Source organism: Symsagittifera roscoffensis, chromosome 3, assembly GCF_963678635.1.
Source record: "Symsagittifera roscoffensis chromosome 3, txSymRosc1.1, whole genome shotgun sequence".
NCBI classification, from domain to species: Eukaryota; Metazoa; Xenacoelomorpha; order Acoela; family Convolutidae; genus Symsagittifera; species Symsagittifera roscoffensis.
In genome coordinates, this window is record NC_087064.1 from 37,922,269 (window position 1) to 37,948,442 (window position 26,174).

The 26,174-nt window shown below is 33.3% G+C and overlaps 2 protein-coding genes across 2 annotated transcripts in view; one reads left to right on the forward strand and one right to left on the reverse strand.

The window, feature by feature from the left end:
* The window catches only part of LOC134841394 (synaptic vesicle membrane protein VAT-1 homolog-like), a gene marked incomplete at its 5' end in the record, with an annotated part of 34,618 nt that extends 11,758 nt beyond the window's left edge, over positions 1-22,860 (reverse strand). Inside the window, 2 exon segments of the mRNA XM_063857355.1 lie at positions 20,530-20,898; positions 22,520-22,860. Coding sequence (XP_063713425.1) covers positions 20,530-20,898; positions 22,520-22,850 — 700 coding nt within the window.
* LOC134842146 (sorting nexin-12-like) overlaps positions 1-26,174 on the forward strand; it is a 457,691-nt gene that overhangs the window by 212,798 nt on the left and 218,719 nt on the right. The window lies entirely within an intron of this gene.

Consider the following 26,174-nt stretch of genomic DNA (forward strand, 5'->3'; position numbering starts at 1 on the left):
AACGACAAACACTAAAAAGGAAAATAATAAACAAACAAAGACAAATAACACGAAAAAGATTTTCCAAAAATAGAAACGCATTTTCAGAATCAGAAGCCAGCAATTTAGACGAACTTTATAAATTAAAAGAATCTATAGATAAAAATTGCCCCATTCACGATCAATTATATTTTTCCGACTCAGAAACAACTTCAAATTCATCAAAAAGAGGAAAAAGAAGAATAAAAAAGCAATATAAACACAGACCAGTACATTTATATAATTGGAATCAACCAATTAGACATATCGATAATTACCTATTAACAGTCATTAAACGAAAAAATGAGCCAAACACACACCCCAAGTGAAGATAGTCCAGATGATGACGATATCTACCCCTTCCTCGTAGATGCACCCAATGATAGAGGACAGCATATACTTTGCAAGAATTTACTCCTAAATTTATTTGAACCCGGAATCAGCCCATGTAAAGCAAGGTTCCCAGATGTAAAGATCAAAAGACAAATTATTGATCACTATCTGAAAGATATATGTAATTTGACACAACATTACGGAATCTACACCATAGAATTCAGCTCACCAAACCCGAATCACCACAAATATGTAATTCAAACAGACGACCTTGATTTAGAATTTTCAAAATTATTCTCAGAATACATAAAAAGCATACAATATCATAACTCACAAAGAGCAAACTCCATATTCACTAATGAAGTTTTTGCCATAATATATAGTTATATCTCAATATTAGAAAACGAAATTCCAATCCCAAGTGTCTCACCGACAGAGACATCTAAACATATAAGGGTACGACATGAAATCACACTATTTTCAACTTTCCTACATATAATTAAAGAAAATTTTACTAAAGATGATGTTTCACAACATACAAAACATGACTTACAAAAAATTTTGGCATGGTTTATAATAGATTATTTCACACATAATATAGATTTAATTTCACAAGCAAGAAAAAATTTCAGACCTCAAAATTCAAACGATGATACCGCTATCACAGAACAATCAGACTACGTTTGGGACCCCGAATGGTCTCATTATGCATTTATAAATATCCCACAATCAATTGCAAGTCAAGCAATAAGTACAATATCTTATACAAGAGATTATGTAAGAGTAGTACCATTAACCATTGATGCAACGCCATTAACTACAATACATTTCTACCTGATACGCGAAATAACAGCTTAAACTCGACCGTCATACACAATGAAAACCTTAATGGAACTAGGAATCTCACTCAGCAAGATATTCAGACACCATCACACTTCATAAATGAAGAAATTGTACAAACAACAACAACTACACAACAAAGTATTTCACCAATACGTCCAAATTTAACAACACCAAGAAGTACAAACACTTCACTAGCACAGGTAACCTTACAATCAACCGTTAAACCTTCGGTTGCTCCAAAATATTCACAAATGGATTCTCAAACATATAGACCCATGACAATACCGTCAAAAACACGCAGAACATTCACAAGAAACACTTTTGCGGAACACAATTATAATTATACACATTCATCAAAAACAAACTATCCCCCACGAAAAAATAATAATAATCAGATAAGATCTCGCTATTGGGATAATCCAATGGCAACAACCAACTCAGTAAATTTTCAAACTAATTCACATCCTCCACAGGATCGTAGTGAAAATTACCCATTCTTTCAACAGAATAAAAATAAAAAACAAGCACCTCATCAAACGGATTACATATCCTCTGATGATGATTATTTACAACCAGATATGTTTGCACCATATACTCAAGAATATCGTGGACAAGGAGTGCAAAAACCATATACATATCATAGGATTTTTTCCCCACATCAAATAGATACACAAAATCAACAACCAATACAAATGCAAAACCCAATTATAACACAATCTTTTCAACCAATTCAGCCACAAAACCCAATGATTACACATTCGTATCAACCAACACAAATGCAAAATGAAATACCACTTCCATATTACCTTCAACAACACGAAATAACAAAAACTCAACTTTCGAATTTTTCAAAAATGCCAAATGCAGCAGAATCATTACAAATGACAATGAATCCATACCTTATGGGTGAATCATCAATAACATCAAACAAACCATTAATGGTATTCACAGGAACAGACCCTGAATATTCTGTAGAAGATTATTTAAATGCAGTAACAGCAAATTTAATTTTAAATATAGGACCTGAACCAATTAATACGCCACTACATCAAAACTGGATACATCGACGCACAGCGTTGATACAGACAACCTTAGACGGCGCAGCCCAAAAATGGTTTTCAGTATTGCCTATAGAAATAAAATCAAACTGGAAAAGATTTACACAAGAATTTTCAAAAATGTTTGACTCCGAGAGGAACAAACAACAACAAAGAGTTTTATGTAATGAAATTCGCAGATTACCAAATGAAACCATCAAACAATTAGCAGTACGTATCGAAACACTAGTTCGAAAAGCATATTCATTAAATACACACGACTATAAAAACACAAAAATGACAGAAATCTTAATGATGACCTTAACACCTCAATTAAGGAAAATAGCAATAAAAAAGAGAGCATCCCATCCCTCCTCAATTCGAGAGCCCGATTTAGATTTTCGAAAACTAGTAGACAAAGTAGAGCAAGCGGAAATCACAATGAAACTTGAAGAAACAGAAAATCTGAAATGACAATATGTTAACCGAATTGAAACAAATACCACAAATATCAACAATATACAGGAATCAGATACAGACCTCGTTGAAAAAATCACTGAAATACTCAATATTTATGAAAAGCACCCAAACTTTAAAGGCAAACCATCTTTCAAAAAATGGTGTAATTATTGCCGACGATACGGACATAGTATTGCTGAATGTAGACAAAAACAACAGGACAATCAAAACAAACCTCAAAAATATAAAGAACCAAATAAATCATTCTATCAATACATGAAGAAAGATCAAAATCTACCAAACAAAAATGTATACAGCAACAACATTACGGAATCTACACCATAGAATTCAGCTCACCAAACCCGAATCACCACAAATATGTAATTCAAACAGACGACCTTGATTTAGAATTTTCAAAATTATTCTCAGAATACATAAAAAGCATACAATATCATAACTCACAAAGAGCAAACTCCATATTCACTAATGAAGTTTTTGCCATAATATATAGTTATATCTCAATATTAGAAAACGAAATTCCAATCCCAAGTGTCTCACCGACAGAGACATCTAAACATATAAGGGTACGACATGAAATCACACTATTTTCAACTTTCCTACATATAATTAAAGAAAATTTTACTAAAGATGATGTTTCACAACATACAAAACATGACTTACAAAAAATTTTGGCATGGTTTATAATAGATTATTTCACACATAATATAGATTTAATTTCACAAGCAAGAAAAAATTTCAGACCTCAAAATTCAAACGATGATACCGCTATCACAGAACAATCAGACTACGTTTGGGACCCCGAATGGTCTCATTATGCATTTATAAATATCCCACAATCAATTGCAAGTCAAGCAATAAGTACAATATCTTATACAAGAGATTATGTAAGAGTAGTACCATTAACCATTGATGCAACGCCATTAACTACAATACATTTCTACCTGATACGCGAAATAACAGCTTAAACTCGACCGTCATACACAATGAAAACCTTAATGGAACTAGGAATCTCACTCAGCAAGATATTCAGACACCATCACACTTCATAAATGAAGAAATTGTACAAACAACAACAACTACACAACAAAGTATTTCACCAATACGTCCAAATTTAACAACACCAAGAAGTACAAACACTTCACTAGCACAGGTAACCTTACAATCAACCGTTAAACCTTCGGTTGCTCCAAAATATTCACAAATGGATTCTCAAACATATAGACCCATGACAATACCGTCAAAAACACGCAGAACATTCACAAGAAACACTTTTGCGGAACACAATTATAATTATACCCATTCATCAAAAACAAACTATCCCCCACGAAAAAATAATAATAATCAGATAAGATCTCGCTATTGGGATAATCCAATGGCAACAACCAACTCAGTAAATTTTCAAACTAATTCACATCCTCCACAGGATCGTAGTGAAAATTACCCATTCTTTCAACAGAATAAAAATAAAAAACAAGCACCTCATCAAACGGATTACATATCCTCTGATGATGATTATTTACAACCAGATATGTTTGCACCATATACTCAAGAATATCGTGGACAAGGAGTGCAAAAACCATATACATATCATAGGATTTTTTCCCCACATCAAATAGATACACAAAATCAACAACCAATACAAATGCAAAACCCAATTATAACACAATCTTTTCAACCAATTCAGCCACAAAACCCAATGATTACACATTCGTATCAACCAACACAAATGCAAAATGAAATACCACTTCCATATTACCTTCAACAACACGAAATAACAAAAACTCAACTTTCGAATTTTTCAAAAATGCCAAATGCAGCAGAATCATTACAAATGACAATGAATCCATACCTTATGGGTGAATCATCAATAACATCAAATAAACCATTAATGGTATTCACAGGAACAGACCCTGAATATTCTGTAGAAGATTATTTAAATGCAGTAACAGCAAATTTAATTTTAAATATAGGACCTGAACCAATTAATACGCCACTACATCAAAACTGGATACATCGACGCACAGCGTTGATACAGACAACCTTAGACGGCGCAGCCCAAAAATGGTTTTCAGTATTGCCTATAGAAATAAAATCAAACTGGAAAAGATTTACACAAGAATTTTCAAAAATGTTTGACTCCGAGAGGAACAAACAACAACAAAGAGTTTTATGTAATGAAATTCGCAGATTACCAAATGAAACCATCAAACAATTAGCAGTACGTATCGAAACACTAGTTCGAAAAGCATATTCATTAAATACACACGACTATAAAAACACAAAAATGACAGAAATCTTAATGATGACCTTAACACCTCAATTAAGGAAAATAGCAATAAAAAAGAGAGCATCCCATCCCTCCTCAATTCGAGAGCCCGATTTAGATTTTCGAAAACTAGTAGACAAAGTAGAGCAAGCGGAAATCACAATGAAACTTGAAGAAACAGAAAATCTGAAATGACAATATGTTAACCGAATTGAAACAAATACCACAAATATCAACAATATACAGGAATCAGATACAGACCTCGTTGAAAAAATCACTGAAATACTCAATATTTATGAAAAGCACCCAAACTTTAAAGGCAAACCATCTTTCAAAAAATGGTGTAATTATTGCCGACGATACGGACATAGTATTGCTGAATGTAGACAAAAACAACAGGACAATCAAAACAAACCTCAAAAATATAAAGAACCAAATAAATCATTCTATCAATACATGAAGAAAGATCAAAATCTACCAAACAAAAATGTATACAGCAACAACAGTTCAGGAAAACCAATTTCGAACAATACCAATTACACGAGAACCCAATCACCATATAACTCAAGTTATAGAGGAAGATCACCAGAACGAAGAAATACACAAAATTCGTCACAAAATCATTACAATAGACCAAATAGTCGAAATAACTACTCCAGATCAAATTCGAATACAACACAATTTGTTTCTAGATCTAATTCCCAATCAAGAAATAATTACTATCCAAACAATCAATCACGAAACTCATCATACAATAGAAATAGAAATTACTCCAATAATCGAAATAGAAGTTATTCAAACAACCGAAACCAGAATTACCCGAACAATCGATCAAGGAACAACTCATATAATAGATCAAACTATAACAGACCAAACAATAATTATCAAAACAGATCACAAAATAATTCACAAAATCGACATTCAAGTTATAATAACCGATATAGAAATTATTCCCAATCACCACACACGAATAATAACCATTATAATAATTCTAACAATCGCCACAGAAGTAGTACACCTAAACATCAAAGACATATTAATCAAGTACAATCAAATCCAGAAACAACATCAGACCCCCCAGGTATTGATGACACAGGAAATAACGAACTACAACTAAATCAAATAAACTGTGAATCATCAGATTCAGAAAGTGATACAGAAAACACTATCTCCATAAATATGATAGCAGTCGAAATTGACTACGAACCTATATATATGAACAACCTTTTTCATCACATATATTTGAAAATCAATCAGAACTCCTTCACAATTATTATATTGAACCCATCCATTCTACACAAACGGCACAAGAAACTAACGAAATCAACAATACAAATAAATCCAATGGAAATAATAAAACAAAATGCTTGAATACAAATCACATCTATCAAAATATACAAAAAGAACAACCCAAAGAAAAAATTTGGACAATACCATTTCTTTTAGAAAGTCCAAGAAACAAAGAATTTCAACCACCAGATCTTGAAATTGATTTTTTAATTGATTCAGGAGCAGAATCAAACATAATAAACATTCCCACATGGAATGAGATAAAAACAATCCACCCAAAACTAACGCCTCTTGAAACCTCCAGTAAACTAGCAACAGCGCAAGGATCAACATTGGTAAACTATGGAAAAATTCAATTATTTCTTCTCCCCACAAGAACAATAGAGCAAAATAAAATTTTAAATAAACCATTTAAACAAATATTTCATATCACTGATATTAAACACAATATTATTGGAATACCATTTATCTCTAAATATATACCAACAATCAACATTTTGAATAGTAAAATACTAATCAAAGATAAATACACAAAAACAAAAGACACATCCCTAACATTTTTTCAAAGATTAAATAAACAACCACCATTCTTTTCAAAATTTTATCCGATATATAATCAACAAAGAAAACACCTGAAACCACTATCAGGAAACATATATAATTTTTCAATAAAACAAGTTCACCAATATGATAAAAAACAAAATAAACAACAACTCTATATGTCAGATTTTGAATTCAAACCTATCCATAAGTTTTTCAAAATCACAATTTCATCCATAAAATATTTGAAAAACTCGAATTCAGATATTATTTCTCTACATGTATACAACAATACACCCTATCAAGTAACATTACCTTTAGGACTTTTAGGCTATTGCGAAACCAACGCTACGATATCACCAATACACGAAAAAGCATACCGCGTAAATAATATACTCCAATTATTAGATATTTGTCAATCCACAATTCTTAATGAAGAATTATCCATAAATAATATAATAAGTAATGAAAAAAGAAATACAGATTATTTCACAAAAACCCCATATTTCAAACCTACATTCAACATAAATAACTATACAGAGAATCAACAGAAATTTTTAACAATGTTTAACTTCCAACATTCACAAATAACACAAGACGAATTTGATAAATTAGCCAAACAGCTAATAAAATATTCATCAGTCTTTGCAACATCCAAACTTGATGTTGGCAAAATCAGCTCATCACTACATCTTCCATTAAAACCTGACGCAGTTTTCAAAAAACAAAGAGCAAGTAAAGTACCAATTCACTTACATGATAAAGTAAACAGATTACTCGATATTTTAGAACAATACAATATTATCTCACCGGTAAACAAAGAAGAACAACCAAAAGGTAACACATTTATAAACCCTGTTATCATCCTAGCAAAAGGAGAATCATTAAAAATAGTTCTAGACGCTAGATACCTTAATTCACTATTAGACGAATCAAAATGCAATTGGCCTATTGAACCAATACAAGTTATTTTAACAAAAATAAACGGAAAATACTTTACAACCGCAGATATGAATAGTGCATATAATCAAATGCCACTAGATGATTAATCGCGACGCTTAACACAATTTGTTATTGGAAATCAGCAATATGAATTCAACCGCCTATTCTATGGAATATCCATAGGACCAGCAGCATTTTCAGCTTTTATGAGCAAAATTTTTAGACCACTAATACTCAAGAAAAACGCAATCACCTATTTAGACGATGTTTTTATGCAATCACAGACAAAAGAAGAAATGTTCAATGTTCTAGAACACTATCACAAAATACTTCAGAACGAAAATCTGAAGGCCGCCCCCGATAAATCACACTTCTTTTTAACACGAGTTAAATTCTTAGGACACAATATAGAAAGAAAAACAATCACTCCATTAAAATCACGCATTGATGCTATTCAAAAGCTCCAACCACCAACAAACAAAAAGAAAATCCAAGAATTCCTTGGAATGTTAAATTTTTTAAGCAAATATGTCTACAAAATGCAATTATACCTAAGACCATTCTATAATATACTTAGACAACAAAATAATTTTGAATGGAACACAGAACATCAAGCGCGATTTGAAGAAATTAAAAAACTCTTAACTGAACAAATTTCGAATACAATTCCAGATCCAAATCAACCATTCTATGCAATGTGCGATGCTTCGAATTTTGGCATCGGCGCAGCATTATTACAATCACACAATGGTACAAACAAAATGAACCTTATATCAGCAAATTCTCGACTATTCACTCAAGCAGAGCTACGACTTTCAACTCTAATGAGAGAATGTACAGCTATAATATATACACTAACAGAATATGAATTTCTGATACTTGGATCAAAACATCCAACAGTTCTATTCACAGATCACAAACCAATCATTTTTCTCTTTACACAAAAATCTAATCCAAATCACCGAGTTTATAGATTTCAACTAATTCTAATGAAATTCCCAAACTTACATATAGTTTGGACAGCAGGAAAGAATCTTGCATTACCAGACACTTTAAGTCGAAATACACCACCTGAATTACTTACACGTAAAACTACAGTAGAAATACCCAAAAATATAAAATTCTACCTTGCAGAAAACGAAACATCACCCCGACTAGAATGCAAATATGCAGTAAAAACTGACGTTGACCAATCACAGATAAACAATCTACAACACTTCCCACTTTATTTAGATTGCCAAAATAACCACTACGAAGTTGATCTACTTGGAACATCAACTTTCAAACCAATTCCATATTCACAATGGATAAAAGATAACACCCAACAAAAAAGAGTAAAACAACACCCGCATAAAAAAGACCTTTTTCCATTAATTGAAAAAGAAAATCTAACTGATAAAATAAATTTATCAGGACCACAAACAAACGATTCAAAGTACACAATAAATCAAGTTTTTGACCTCCATGACCCACTTGATACAATTCCTTTATCTAAATTAGAAATTGAAAACATTTTTCTCCCCCCAACAAATAAAGTTACAATTAATACTTTGAAACAATATCAAAATCTTGACCCAGTAATTAGACAACTAAAATCATGGCACAAATATAAAACTAAACCCGTTAGGGCAGATACAACTATTTTAGGAAATAAAACACTCCTCCGATATTTTCGAAAATTCAATAATACAACAATTAACGAAAACACAGACCTTCTAGAATACCAATTGAATGAATCTACAGTTCCCTGTCTCCCTTTAAGCATGATTCTCATAGCTTTTAATATTTCACATACACAAAACATTAAAGGACACTCTGGATCAGAGAAAACATATTCAAATTTCATACAAAACTTTTATTTTCCAAATGCACCAATTTGGATAAAAGTACTATGCAATGATTGTATAGTATGTCAACTAAGTAAACCTTATCCAAATCAAAAACAAATAGCACAAAAACAAGATTTTAAAGGACAAAGTTTGTACTTTAACCACCGTATTTCATTTGATACAAAAGGACCAATTTCACCCTCATCCGAAGGAAACTCCTACATTATGGTAATTGTTGACGCGTTTACACATTATGTAGCACTTAACCCAGTACCACATTGTAACGCTTATTACGCTTACACAACACTCTATGAACACTGGATAGCCAAATTCGGACTACCAGAAATTTTAGTTACAGACAACGGTACAGAATTCATAAATAATGAAATCATCACACTATGTCATTTATATAACATCAAACACAAACCACGTACATCTCACGCACCTTGGACAAACGGCTTAGTCGAAGGTATGAACCGTTCATTACAAGAATATCTTAGATGTATCATCAATGGAAATGATACAAGATACACCGAATGGTCAGCAGATGTAAAACTATTTCCCTTAGCATATAATTCACAAATCACAACTCTAGAAATGTCACCATATGAAATGGTTTTTAATCAAAAGCCACGCAAACCAATTATGTTTACAGCAAACTCTCATAAAAATGCACAAAGTTATTGTCAAACGAATAAAGACTCAATTTGTTATAACTTACCTTTACATACACACGATGAAGATCATTTTCATCACCCACAAATCCTTAAATTAGCCTCCGGTACACACACCGAATGGATTTTAAACAGAGATAAAAAGCCCAATGAAATTTACCAAAAAGTAACAAAAAATTTGTTACAAAGGCAAAACATTAATGAACAAATAAATTCACGCTTTACACCAGCCTCCGATTTAAAAATTGGAACATTTGTTTTAATACCCAATTTTAACACTCAAAAAGGAATCTCTAAAAAATTACAACCCCTTCGTAAAGGACCATACCAAATAATTGCTAAACCCACTGATGTCACATATAAAATCACCGACTCAGACAAAAAAGAAATTGTTCAACATCGAAACAACCTATTACCTTATTACCCAAAAGAATACGCACTACGCGAACTAACTCAATTATATTCCTTCACAGGTTTAAAAATTATTCAAAACAACCCACATACGGAGAATAAAACTAAGGAACAACATGACATTCATCTCGAGAACCAAAAAAAAAAATCGAGTATAACGAAAAACAATACAAAAAAGCTAGATCAAAATATACCTCAAAAAGAAAGAAAAAATAGAAAATTGACTGAAAAAATAATACCCCAAGAACAAATCGACAAATCAGAACATAGAGAGTCATCACGACTTAGAAATCAACCACGTAAAAACTATAAAACATTCATTCCACAATCTAAAATATTAAAGAAAGTCGAATTTCAAAAACAGCTTTAATTTTATATTTAATAATTTTTGCACCTCTGAAATTTTTTGAACTTTCATTTTTCAAAATAACATGCTGACAAACAAGCAACGATTCTAGTTCAAAATTAGCCAATAGGATTCATCCAATCCGTCACCTTCTCTAACTCTAACACAAACCAACTAGACGAACGATATTAAACTCCAAGCATATCTATAACTATAACTTTGCGACCTCCAGGTCAAAAATAAGCAAACCACTCCAACTTGACAACTAAAATAAATATCACCATAATATCATAACCCTCCCCTATCTAATAACCCAAAGATCAACAATATTTCCCCAACTCCGATCTCAAATACCCCCCAAACAAATATGTTAAATTAGCCTAAAGTAAAAGAACGACCATTTTAATTAGCCTAAAGTATAAAACTCTCAAAAATACCCCAGATCACTTGACAAATAAAAATAAAGACAAAGAAGACCTCCCGATCACCATAAAACTCGCCCCCAACAATTTTTCACAAAACTCAACCCACTTGTCAAAAAACCAATAAATAATTCGACCACACTTGAAAATTGCCCCAAACAACAAAAAATATTCGATCGAGAAGCCATTTCTTAAATGCTCTTCTCTCGACCAGTCAACATAATTCTTAACATTATCATAAACTTTTTAACGATATTTAAACTTTTAATCATATTTTTTTTGATACCTTTGAATCTTTTGTAATAATCTTAATCATTTTTTGCAATATTTTTTAAATTTTCTATTTCATATTTGAACTATACCTCCAGCTTTCGAAAGCTATTGACTATATCCACAGGTACGATTCACAAAACTTATCTAAATGATACGAACCATTTTTAGTAGAACAGATATTTTTTTACTATTTGTAATTTTTATAACATTTCTATCATCCCTCATCTTGACAATATGCAAATGTATAAAGAAAGCAATCATCACATTCGCCCTAGCAACAATCCTCCTAATTATTTTCCTAGAAGAATACTATAATAAACATAAATTTTTCCACCAAAAGAATCAATAAAAAACCATCAAAAATTGCTAACCAACAATCACTCAGTCAGTCTTCACCGACATCATCCCAAGATAACCCAACACCATCTTCAACTACCCAAAACCCCCAAACATCCACACGAATTTCTTTTCAAGATAACCCATATACCTTTGAAGAACGACACGCTCGCTTATCTGAACCACTAGAACCAGTTCAACGACAAGCACCTCTAAGCGAACCAACATATAACTTATACCCAACACTACCACAAGAATTAAGTAGAATACGAAATCCTAGTCAAAATCAAAATACAGTCGAAATAAATAGACAAATTATACATCCTCGACGAAACAGAAATTTTCAAACTCCCCGAGTTCATTTTGATATACCTCAATCCCCATCACAAAGTACTCCAGAAAACCCCATTGGTATATTACCAGAAACCCCTACGCTTCTTTCACAACGTAGCACCTCAAGCCTACCCTCAGATTACTTAGGTTCAACACCAACATCTGAACAAATTCGTGAAAATCCCTTAAACCCCACAAACCAAACATCACGACTACCATATTGGACAACACATTCATTCACACAAGGTGAACCAAATTTAATCAATGATCCAATAGATATTTCTACGGATACAACAACATCCTCGTCACTACCAGAAACATTATCACTACCATCAACACCATCAATAAGCCAGATTTCAACACCGCCTTTTAACTTAAATTTCCCAAATAACCTCGACGCTAGATATCGAGAACAATCATCAACAAATATTCCTTTAAGACTAGACTGGAATACATTCACAGCACCTCCACCATTATTTGGACAGCACCCAGAAAGTAACCGACTCCACAACTGGGCACTAAATAGACTACAATATAGACAAGACATCCACGAAGACATTCGTGATCATAACATCCAAATACTCCAACAAAATAGTCTACAATTAAAATTTGAAATCACGGTTAAACTAAACAACATTACTCAACATCCCTACCCATTAAACCCACCAAATATAACAGCTCAATCACTACCACCACCATTTATAACAACTGAAGTAATATACAAATACGACAGATATACCAAAAAGACAATTGGTTACATCACATTTTATAACCCATACTCAGGATTATCATACACATGTATATTCTAAAAATATTAATTTTTCTCCAACTCTTTTTTCTAGTAATCTCCAATCAGAATATAAACCCTTCCCCCCGCACAGGACCCCAAGATTTGTTAGTAACACATTACGATTGTGAAGAAAATGAACAAAAAACACTACACAAATATGCAATAAATCAAGTATCACAATGCGAAACAGAACCACAAGCTATAGAAACAACAAATGTAATAGCGACACTTTATTCAAAAGCCCGAGCAACAACAGGTATAGGATATAAATTCACAGCAACATTTTCTGAAAAGAAAGTACATTGTTCACAAGTCTCAAATGGAAATAAAACCGACTTGACCACGAATCATTCTACCAGAGTAATATCGAACGACTTTTACATCTCAATCCCGAAAATTGTAAAAACGAGTTACTAAGACTAAATATCACAAGAAATAAAAACACAGATAGAAAATTAGTATATTTCCAAGTTTTTGCAGATTCTGTACATCAAGCAGAACTTGAAAGATATCAAGGACATATAAAATTAGATGAAAAATACCCCTACAACGGCGCACACGGAAGATTAACTTATGACATACACGATAAACACTGGATACCACACATTGGTATAAATGACCCATCAAACTGCAAAGCAGACACAAAAAATAAAGGATATCAAGAAATCATGTTTTTCGATTGGAAAATACAACTCGAAAAAATACAACTCACACGCGATTTATCTGACAACACCATGATCTATCAAGGAATCAGATTACCTTGTAAAAACGATCAAGGCTATTGTGACCCTACAACACGAACACAAGCAACAATTGTTTGGTTCCCCGAAGATACATGTACAACATTTCAAGTAGCAAAAATACACGCTCGTATGATAAAATTTCACGAAAAATATTTTATACAATCAATTCCATATGAACAAGTCCATCCATCACGAAAACAAAGTTCTAATTTTAGAAACATACACAATATAGAAATCAAATTGACACGTTTTCAAATATATCAAGAAACAGAACTTGCATGTAAATACAGAAATCCACTTCACAAAACACAATACACCGAGATATTAGTTGAATACAAAAAAGGATTCGACATGACTACTGGAAAAGTAAAAATCGACCCATACGCCACAAGTCACCCTATAAACGAAGGAACATCATATATACCAGTTGATTTTCAAAAAAGTAAAAGTCAACCTGGTGGACATCTAAAGCCCCATGACACTAGAAGCACACGTTTACAAGAACTATCACTAATGAATAGTACATATTTCGGTAATATCCACTATGATATTCACTTAGATATGAAATTAGACTACACAATTAGCCGAATTTTTCAAGAAATGTCACTCTCTGAATTAGAAACACTTCACCAACTATGCGAATTAGAAAGGACACAAATCCTACAATCACTTGCACTAGCAGTATTAAAAATACCCTACGCAGGATATTTACTATAAGGAAATAGATCAAATTTTTTAGACTACGAAGGAAACATTTTATGGTTCTATACCTGTACCAAAAAAGTATCACCACTATATGTTTTTGAAGATAAATGATGCTATAAAAGAATCCCTATCTTTTATAAGAATAAAGTACATTTCGTTGACACACTTTCAAGACGCATCTATTTCTGGGATACCGCAGTCCCATGTGGATCAGAAAATAGCCACAATGTAGTTCAACTGAACCCTGATGAAGATAAATATTACCTTCTTACCCCATATCCCACATTAATGCAATCACTCAAAAAATTTTCACCTGAAAGCATAAGAGCTATTGCTCGAAACCCAAATATTGACCTACAATCAATCGGAATATATTCAAAATCCGATATCCAACATCACATTAGAACACAACAATTCCAAGAATTATTAACACAAATGGACACTATACAAAGACAATCAATTGACCAAAACTTACGCAAACTTGCCGAAACCGCAGGATTTGCAGATATTTATACACAAGACTATAGCGGATATTTTAAAGACATTAAAGACTATATATATATCTAAACGGTGAAAAATACTGACCACAAGATATCTCACCTATAAATATTTTTAGCTTTGTTACACTCAAAAAGGAAATTCTTGATTTTCTAGGATGGACCTACTACATCTTAGAAAAATTGACTATTTTATACGCAATGTTTAACTTTATAGGATTTCTTTTTTCACTCTTAAAAGGAATCTACAATACATGCGCTATACACACACAAGTAAATAGACAAGCAAGTGTAGCACGCATACTAGTTGCAGAATTTTTTGGACTTTTTTCATCATCAATAAACAAAATTCTTTTAGACGCACAAATAAAAGAATACAACACAAAAATAGCAACAAGACAGAACACATATGACGAAGAACATAACAATGTAGAAATAACGCCCACAGCACCACAGTTACCACCCCTACCACATAACCATCCATTATCCCTAGTCCCACGAAATTTTCGAAATTTAGCAATAACACATAATTCAAATTTTAGACCAACCATATCACAAAGTCCAATTCAACATATAATGACACACCAATCACTAGATGAAAATACATATGAACAAATTATAGAACAACCCCATACCACCGCTTTTCAGTCTCAAAATAATAATTTTTTTAGCCCACGATGAGCCGACAACTTGGATCCCTACACCGCTCAAATTCCCACCCAACCAACCTCAACACTCCAATTACAATAATTCCACTTTTTGCTTTCCCGCCACCCGATTTCCCAACCAATAATGTAACATCAGGCATGAATTCAGACACCAACTCACATATCTCAGTTTTATACTCCATTTCACAACTCAATAACCCAAATATCGAAACCCCTGATGAATTTGCAGACTCTGAACCATCTCCATCCAATAATTTTCAAACCAACTACTCAGTTTTTTCAAAACCCCCTTTTCAACCAATCCCACCAAATAACCCACTCCCATCCATTTCTACACCCTCTTATGCTTCACAAGTCACCTCAACCTACTCTTCATTTCATTCAGACCGATCATCCAATTCTCCAGATACTCCCCAAATCTCCCAGGAACTAGATAATTTTATCACCCTACAACAACAACCCTTCCACCTTGAAAACCCCACTATAAATCAGATTTCATCCACAATAGAATCATCAAACCCACCTACCGCTACACCCTCTTCAGCTTATACCGCATCATTAGCACCATCATCCACATCCACCGAATCATCAAATAGCACTAATAGAGCTTATCGCACTTTCAAAAGAAAATTCCCGAACCATCCATTCCCAACAAAACCAGGAACAGCCCGTGAATATGTTAACCATCCAAATCACACTAACACGAAAGATTTTTTAGCAATCACCTTACCTTGATTTCCACAATATACTTTGAACACTCCTAACAACACTAACGACACACGTAGTTTTGTAGATGAACAAGTTTTAATGCCTACACTTCATTGGACATCATATTATCATTTTACTAACCCCCTTTGCCTACCTTTATCTAATACTCACATCGATATAAATAGAAATCAAGATATGCTATATCGACTCATCACATCACTAACACATAGACAATTTACTTATATAGGATATAAAAAGTCACTAAAAACACACACTGCACCCCGAGCTAACGAATACACGCTAGAATATTACGATCATAACATCATCCGAGCTAACCAAGACCAATTTTTAGATGATGACCGTTTCGCTAACCCACAAATCACAGAAAAATTCTTCATCAAAACACCATATGTATTTACAATCAATATATTTGATCGCAAATTCGATCACATCATTTCTGAAGCACTAACCGACACACAAGCTTACGAAAGTTTTAAAGAAAAATTTCAATTATTTTCACTAACCTTTCATTTCCTTGCACCACATGAACGAGATTTGCACTGCTCACACGACATTATGTTACGCACTAAACAAACCCACACATATACATATTATCGCTTCATACAAAATCACTTTGATCTACACACTCCATCAGGACAACCACACCACCGTTTTCAATTTATTAACTCTAAGTACACTTCACCATTTTTTCTTAACTTCACATATTGCATCAAAGATACTAACCTTCACGGTATTCTTCGCAATTATGATCCCATAACCCAAATGTATATTTTTTGTCCCATCACGAAGACCTTCAACGCAAAAGAATCCAGACCTTTCCTTATCCCACATGAATTTATTCAACCTATAGAACTCCCAATATTAGAATTCATCCACAACACTAAATACAATCACAAATTATATAATCTCATCCAAAACACACCTTATGATTTTGCAGTTGGCACTGAAGAACTAAAAACCATTAAAGCACTTCAATTGCTTTGGCCACTGCTTCAAACTAAAAACATCATTCGCATACTAGCAAAATTACTCACTAACTCCGACATAATACACGACATCTTCCCCTATGGTTTTTTCCCCGACGACTAACAGGTAAGTATAATTTATACATATTCTTAACTAATAAATTCAAATTAAAAAACTAACCATTCTTTATCCACGTCTCATTTTGATTTTTAGTCTTCATCTCACGATCATCTGCAAAATACACAAAAGAAAAATAAAAAATAGAAAACTTCTTCAAATTGTTCAAAACTCTAATAATCTTTTGCACCAGCTAAATTAAATAAAGTTCATACCAATGTAGTAAATTAATTTATAAATTATTTCCCTAAAAGCAGTAATTCTAATAATGATGAAAATTTGTAACTTAATTTTTCCCCAAAACTAGCAGTAAAATTGAAATTCTATGTAGTAAATTGATAAGACGAAAATGCAGTACTAACCTTTTGATATTTCCATTCACTCGCACAAGAATTCTATCCAAACTCGCACAGCTCGCCCACGAAGAATTGTTTAAATAATGAATTTCAGTTTCAAGCTTTCACACACAACAACTCTAACACACAATAACAAATTTCAAACTTTCCTTTAACCCGGTTGGAAAGGAATTATATACTAAACAAAACTAACCAACGCAGCTTACTAAACACCACAACACATAGAATAACAGCATGACTAAGAAAAGGAAACCAACGGTACCCAAACCGGATTAACCCAGTTTAAAACTGGATAATTTATTCTTTTGAAGACTATTATAAAGTCTAAGAAAGAAATAATAAAACACAAAAAAGTCGAAAGACAAACCCATACCAAAAACAATTTGATTTTTGAAAAAAGGACACAACCAACGAAACATAAGAAAAACCACAAATAAACCCAACATAAAAAGTTATCACATAACAGGACCTCTCACAGAAACCGCACGAAATCATACTCCCACTCCTGGCCTAACCCACCAGAGAGGACGTCCTGAGCATGCTCTATAGCCGGCCTAACCCACCGCGCTACATCCACGCTTTGTGACCACACTTCTATTTTTAATAAGAGGTACTCAAGGGTGAGTAACTCTTCAAAATAACCGAACTAAAACAAAAAGTTTTTGTGAAAACAACTAACCAAAATCATAGTTAAAACACCGAACTAATAGAAATTTTATAAAATGTAAATTATACCTTGCAGTATATAGATCAGCATACAACACCAAAGACGAACATCCAAAGACAAAAGGACCCCACTACACTCGAAAAAGAATGGCCAACCACAATCAATATGCCGTCCACAATCACAACTCAAAGGATTTAGAGTACGACTTGACTTCGCAGAAAAGGACTTCATTGAACTAGACCAATGACCACCTCGATGTTCAAGTATACGTACAGATCCGAGTAACCAGGCATCCCCTCCACGCACAATCTCCACGCCATTCCCAGACTAGGTTGAACACAAAAGAAGTTCTCTACATGGAACAGAAAAACCTGTCATAGCCAACCATTCTGAAATCAGATTTGAGTTTGTTGCGAAAACCCAGTCGTTGTCATGAGAAGACACAGCGATTGAACCTGGAACTTCTCTAACAAGAGAACCCAGAAGAAATATGATGTTCGCCAAATACCAACGTCCATCATCCATCCTTTGAACTGCAGAAGGACAATTCTAAAAAACTCTGTAAAACCCGGATGGGTGGAACCTGATCTAAACTACATTTTATGATTGGATAAATTAGATATTTTACCACTGTAAAGTATTTAATATTAACCAATCATGATCCATCTAACTAACAACCCACTTATTTGTAAGTGCTGAAATTACTTGTAACTTCAGCACCAGAGAGATTTGAATTTAACTTAGAATTTAGTTGCCTCTCCTAAGGAACTTCAGCAGCCGCAATAAACCAGTATACCCTAGATCTATTGAGCCTAGCAGAGACTAGTTAAACAACCTGAGACTAGATAGTATAAGAGTAAGATTAGGATCGGTATTAGACTAAGAAGTTGCACGAATCTATCCGGCCGAAAATAAGATAGCGTGACGAGCAGACGGTGTACCCTATCCGAAATTACTCTATGAGTTAACCACGTCGGTCCTAACTCAGGTTCAATATCATCTGAAAAATCAAATGGAAACATTTGGAAAGTTCATAGAAAAGAGGAGTTTCAGAAATAATCATTTAAAACTTCTTCCTGATCTTGCCCTTAATCCGTCCAAACTTTCAACCTTCGAATCATCTTACTAGAAGTCTGCACCTTTGAAGTTTACAAAATCAAAGGGGAGTGGAGAAGATGCGATGAATCTTTTGTATAATTTTTTCAGAAAATTTGCTGTTTTCTAAAACCATAAGCTTCTTATTGATGATAATTTTTATTCAGTATTCTTGTTCTAAATATAATTGTAAAAAGAGAAAGCGAGAGAAAGAGAGAGGGAGTGTTTGAACGTTTAATGAACAAAAAGCTTTTCAGGGCGTCAAAATGTTTTTCAAGCTGGGATATTTCAAACAATTTTGACTAACTGAAAGCGTTTTCAAAAAACTACTTCGCTCGGATTTTAGGAAAAATACTTCAATACTTCTTTCAGATGGAGTAAGAATCAGAAAAAAACTAGACTCAAAGTTTCGCCTCGTCTTCAATTATTAATGCATTCTATTGAGAGTAAGAACAGATGAAGAAAGCAAAACGAAATCCGGACAAGACAGCAGAATAAATGCCTGATTTATTTATGTGTTTTCCTTTTGAATTGTTTTCTACTCATCAAATTGATTTTGAAGGCAAAAATTCAATCGGCGTGAACCAGTGTGGCTTCGGAAGAAATCGATTGATCAGCTCAGTTTATTTTTCGTTCTTCATCTTTCGAAAAAAAATTTCAAATTTCATCTTCAAAAAGTTTGAAGAAATGATTTAGGCGTGAAAAAAGCCCATATAGACTTTGCGTGAAAACTTCGAAATCAAATTTTCTTAAAAAGGGGGCAATATTTTTTTGGATAAATACAAGTTAAGATAACTGAGCTAATTCAAAAATGCGTTAGTACCTTCTTGGTACCTGTCAAACAGGTAAGTATATAGCCCCATTTTCCTCAATTGCGTGTGTTTTTCCTTGGAAGCAGTTCCGATTAGGGTCACATTTTCCAGCAGGTTACACAACTGGGCACACGCACAGCCGACCCCACCTCCGGCCGAATGGATCAGAGCTATTTTGTCCTTTTTAATTGACACCACATGAAATAGTATCAGATAGGCTGTGACGTAGTTGAGAAGAAGGGCGGCCCCGTCCTCGAAGCTCATTCCTTGTGGCATGCGGTAACAGCGGTTCACAGGGGCCACTACGTACTCAGCCATGGAGCCAAACCGAGTCAGGGCTATGACGGGGGCACCCTTGGGAAATCCCTCTGCGCCCTCGCCTGAAATGAAAGGGGAGTGGTCAAATTAAATTATGAATGAGGCTGCGATATACACTATTCAAAGTATGATCACAAAGAATCGCTCCTTTGAAATTTGTTTTCAATGTTGATATAACTTGGAAACTAATTTTCCAAAGATTCCCTTTTTCGTTGATAAAAAAGCGTTTGCTTTCCAAATGAACATATTTTTAGCCTGTTACACTTTGGATGTAGGTTTTTACATCTATTTCTGCTTACCCGCACTTAGTAAAAGAGGAAACTATAGATTATAATAGATTTTTCTTGTCAGTCACCATAAATTTCGACAAAATTAGATTATAATCAATTAAAAATGGATTATAACGTTACTACTTTTCGAAAACATAAAAATCACTATAATCGATAATTTTTTCTCAAAATTTAATGAATTATAATCCATTATAATGGATTATAATCCATTATAAGGGATTATAATCCATTATTTTTCATCGAACGTCATTGCTTCATTTCGTTTTATTTTTTTTTTTGTGCATTTCAGTTGATTATTCAAAAAAAAAACGTCATCGTTTGATTTCGATTCATTTTTGTTTTGTTTTTTTGTGCTTTTCAGTTCTTTACCGAACTAGAAGAAACTGAATCGTTGTACTTATAGTCAGGGGGCCTAGGTTTTTCTCGAGGGGGGGTGGGCGGATTTTCAAAAATTTTTCGAAAATTTTGAAAATTTTTTATAGGTCAACCAAATTGGTTTTCCGAGCTCTCCTAAAGCACTAAAAAGACGCTGTTTTGGCCAAATTTTCTGTGCTGCAGGCAAATTTTTGAAAAAACAGGTCAAAAAAGCCGTTTTGGGCACTTTTTTGAAAATTCTGACAAATAAATGCGTTTTTTTTTGGCGCGCGCTCCTCGTCAAAGTTAGTATATATGGGCGCCAAAGGCGCCTGTAGAAAAATTTTAGGGTCGTCGGCCAAAAATGGATTGCTTAAAAAGTACCAAAGGGGGGAACCTTTGGGTCGGCAGGAGGTCGAATCCCTGAGGGGGGCCGACCCCTCCTAAATCCGCCCCTGCTTATAGCTTAAACTTAAACTTAAATTAAATTGGTTTTTTCAGTGTTTTATGCAGAATAGCTAAATTATAATCCATTATAATTAATTTTTTTGTATAATAATATTTCGATAGAAAAAAGGATTATAATAGATTACAAGAGATTACAAGAGATTTTCGGAAAAACTATAATCAGTTATAATTGATTATAATTTTGTAAAATGTCACTAAAAATTTTATCATTAAAATGGACTATAAATCGTTTAAACACCTGAAATTGGCGCTTATAATTAATTGTAATTTTGCTGAAAGTACGATTATAATGATAATATAATTGATTGTTTTCTCTTTTTACTGAGTGCGAGTAGATTCTAAAATGTGCATATATAATCGTAAAATGATAAGAAAACGTGGTATTCAGTCAGCAAAATTGAGAATATACTATTTAAAATCACCAGGTGTTCTCGAGATAGGAAATATTTTGTGTTCCAGACCGGTGTTTTTTTTTTCAAATTAATTCACCCTAATTTTTTTGTCACATTTTACGAAAAAGTGTAGTTTAATCAATGTGGTTTAAGTGCGTTTTAAACAATGGATAAATTACCCAGTTCTTCAACGTATCCCGCGCATTCGTATCCCAAAATGAGTGGCGTGTTTGGAAGGTTATCAGTGGCCCCCTGTCGCACCAAAAGGTCATTGAAGTTCATGCCGCACGCCTGAACACGGATGAGAACTTCGCCGGGACCCACCATGGGCTGCGGGGATTTGTACACTTTCACCTTGGACAGATTTCCGAATCCTGTGAGGACGACTGATCGCATCTCTTTCATGTCTGGTGTGGCAGGTACTTGACCTTGACCCTGTTGTTGACCTTGCATGGCTCCGCCAGCATCCATCTGGCTTCCACCTCCCATCGGCCCGCTTTGTTGAAACATAGTTTTAGTTCTAAAAATACAGAAAACTTTAGAATTTTAAGTTAGAAAGTAAAAAAAAAACATTTCAAGTTTCAGAACTAAGTTTAAACATAATCCTGTTTGTCCATACGCCGCCAATTTTATGAAAATCTCTGATTTTTGATGATTTTTTTAGAAAGATACATGATGCAACATGTATTTGGATTTTTTAGCCAATCAAGGAATAGAGGGGGCTGGAAATACATCGCCCGTAATAACCTTAGAGATTCGAGCCTTTGATCAGCCGAAAAATTTAAATTCGTAAACCATTACTCGTTTTTATTACTTCTTTCATTCAATACCTTCTAAGAATTCCATAGGTCTTTTTTCGTACTTTAGGAATCAGAAAAAGAAGAAAAAACCTGAAGAGCTGTCCATTCATGCAGTCAAAAATAAGTAAATATTTTTCGGCTGAAATCAGAGACATTCAGCCAAATTAAGTTATCATTCTGCTTTCGGGAAATTCAATTTTATCTATCCAGCCTGGATTATGTATCAACCTTTTCAATATTGTGTCAATGATTTTTCTTAACTGTAATGAAAATTCAGAACAGAGCAGAGCTGTTAAAAGTTTAATTCAGAGCAGTTGCGCAAAATGATTCAGAATTCTACGATCTTATTTGAACTTTGTCAATGAAAAAATTCATGAAAGATTTCAGTTCTACCTCTAGGGTTGATACAAAGTAAAACCTGAAAGCAAAATGAAGACAGAAACTAATTATAGATAATTTAATTCATTTGTGTTGCAAGGAGTGTTGGACCAAATTAATCAGTCGGATGTTGTTCACTTGGTCGAGAACCTGGGGAAAAAGTGAGTTTAATACTATCCTAGTGGAAGTTTTGATAATAAATAGGGCTACCTATTCATGTTACTGATTCAAGCCATGTATCTTTTCTACTTCAACTGTGTAGTGCAACAAGACAAAATCCGCAATCCAGTGTATTCCAGTGAAAAGTTTGACAGAAAGGCCAATGCAGCACAAGAATGAAAAAAGTCTCAGAGAAAAAAGAACTTTTTAAAATTCATTGCTAATCTTTTTTTTCGCGGTATCGTTCACTACAAAGCTTCAATTTTGTTTTACACGTTCAAAACTTTTATGGGTTTCCTTGAAATTGTTTCGACTTTCGATACAAAAGTAACGAAATGTTTGTGCTCGGGGTGGGTTTTTTTTTTATTTGCCATAATTGATTTGTTACAAGGAGCGACGAAATCTATCTTTTTGTACTTTATATGGCGTGTGGGGGAATGGTTTTCATAAAAAAATTTCAAGTTTTAGAAAAAAAAATTTCATTTTATTTTATTTCATTTAATTTTTTTTGTATAACTGCTGCTCAATAAACCTTAAAAGGCAGTCGGAACATTCAGGACTTTGCCCTGTCACGAGCAGTCTTGTTTTTAATTGGAATTCTAAAAGCAATTGTTTTCAGAATCAAAAATCAAGGCAAGATTTCTCAACCAATTTTGACTCGACAACTAAATCATTATAAGACTGCTTGAGTCAAGGTGAGGCCCTGACTGTTTCGACTGCCCTTCAATGTCTTTGAAACATTTTTTGAAACATAGTTTGGATTTTTTAAAAAAATTTTGTTTTGGGAATTTTTCGAAAACTTCTCCCTTAAACTGATGTTTTTAATGTTCAACAAGACTGCTCGTATTAGGGCGAAGCCCTTAATGTTCCGACTGCCTTTTAAAGTTTATTCAGCAGCAGTAATACAAAAAAATGAAATGAAATAAAATAAAATGAAATTTTTTTTCTAAAATTTGAACTTTTCTTATGAAAATCATCCCCCACACTCCATATAAAGTACAAAAAGATAGATTTCGTTCCTTGTAACAAATCAATTATGGCAAACAAGCTTCGTTCAACCAATTTGGAACGATTTATAAAACGGATTAAATCTTCGCTTACGCGTTATTAGCGCGAATTATATTGCGCGTTAATTGTCCCAAATTGGTCAAAAGGGCCAAAATGGCAATCTTTAAACCCTCATAACTTTACGAAAAATGATCATCTGTGAAATATCTTTTCAAATTTAAGCTCAAGACAACAATACCTTTTGAATGAAATAGAGAATGCCGTCAAAAATGGCTAGTTAAAAAGTCGAAATTTGTCTGAAGAAAAAAAAAACCCACCCCGAGCACGAATATTCCGTTACTTTCGTATCGAAAGTCGGAACAAAAAGGTAATACTAACATCAAATAACTTGCTTTTACTATATTGAAATAATTTTGAGCGGATTATGCCGCTTAGGGGTTAATAGCACGAAATATCTTAGGCGTTGATTGTCCCAAACTAGCCAAGCTGAGAGTTTTCAAACCCCCATAACTTTTCAAAAAATGATTACAAGAAAATTTTCTTTAAAGTTCGAGCTCAAGACAACATTTTGTTCGAAAAAAGCTAGTGAAAAGTCGATATTGGTCTGGAGAAAAAACCAAGCCGTGCACAAATACTCCCTCACTTTCTTCGAAAGTCGAAACAAAAAGCTTGTATCGGAAAATTCCTAAATTGCGGTTACCCAGGTTTGGTTTTAATTTTGTATAAGTCATATCAATATATAAGTTACCATAACATGTCAAATTTCAAAAAATTTCTAATATATTTGTATAACTAATTATTAATCTTGAATAACCCAGTTTGTTCAGTGTCATTAAACATATCAAGCCCGTTTTTGTATGACTCAATTTACAAACTTATATGCTAGTCTGAAAAAATAATTATATCCACAGTTTTTGAAAATTTCTTAGATGAAAAGAAAGTAATTTAAACTAAATGTTTCTCTGTTCGACAATTTTTGGTTTAAAAAAATGAAAACAAATAGCCAAACTTCAAATGGCCAAATTTACAATTTTCAAACCCCAGTACTCATACAAATTGATCGTCGGTGAAAAAGAATTTTATGGAGTAAATAAAATTTCAGTTGAATTTTATTCGGATTGTTGATATAAAACCATCCAAAGCGTTTATATTCCGTTAGCTTTTTCCAAAGACCGAACAGCTTGGAGAATTAGAATAATCTTCGATTAGAATAATCTTAAGATTTCCTTGTCAAAAAAATCAATTAGAATAATCCTAAGACAATTAGAATAATCTTAAGTTTTCCTTTGTCAAAAAAAAATCATTTTGGGAGAAAAAAACGTCTTTTTATGATTTTAATTATGGTTAAAGAGCTACATTTGTTTAAAAGGTTTTTTTAATGATCCATTTTCATAAACAATACACGAATAGGGAAAAGTCTCTTATAGGTCAGTCAAAGAATAAAATGAACAATTGACCCAAAAGTTTGATTTCGATTGTTTGTACTGCT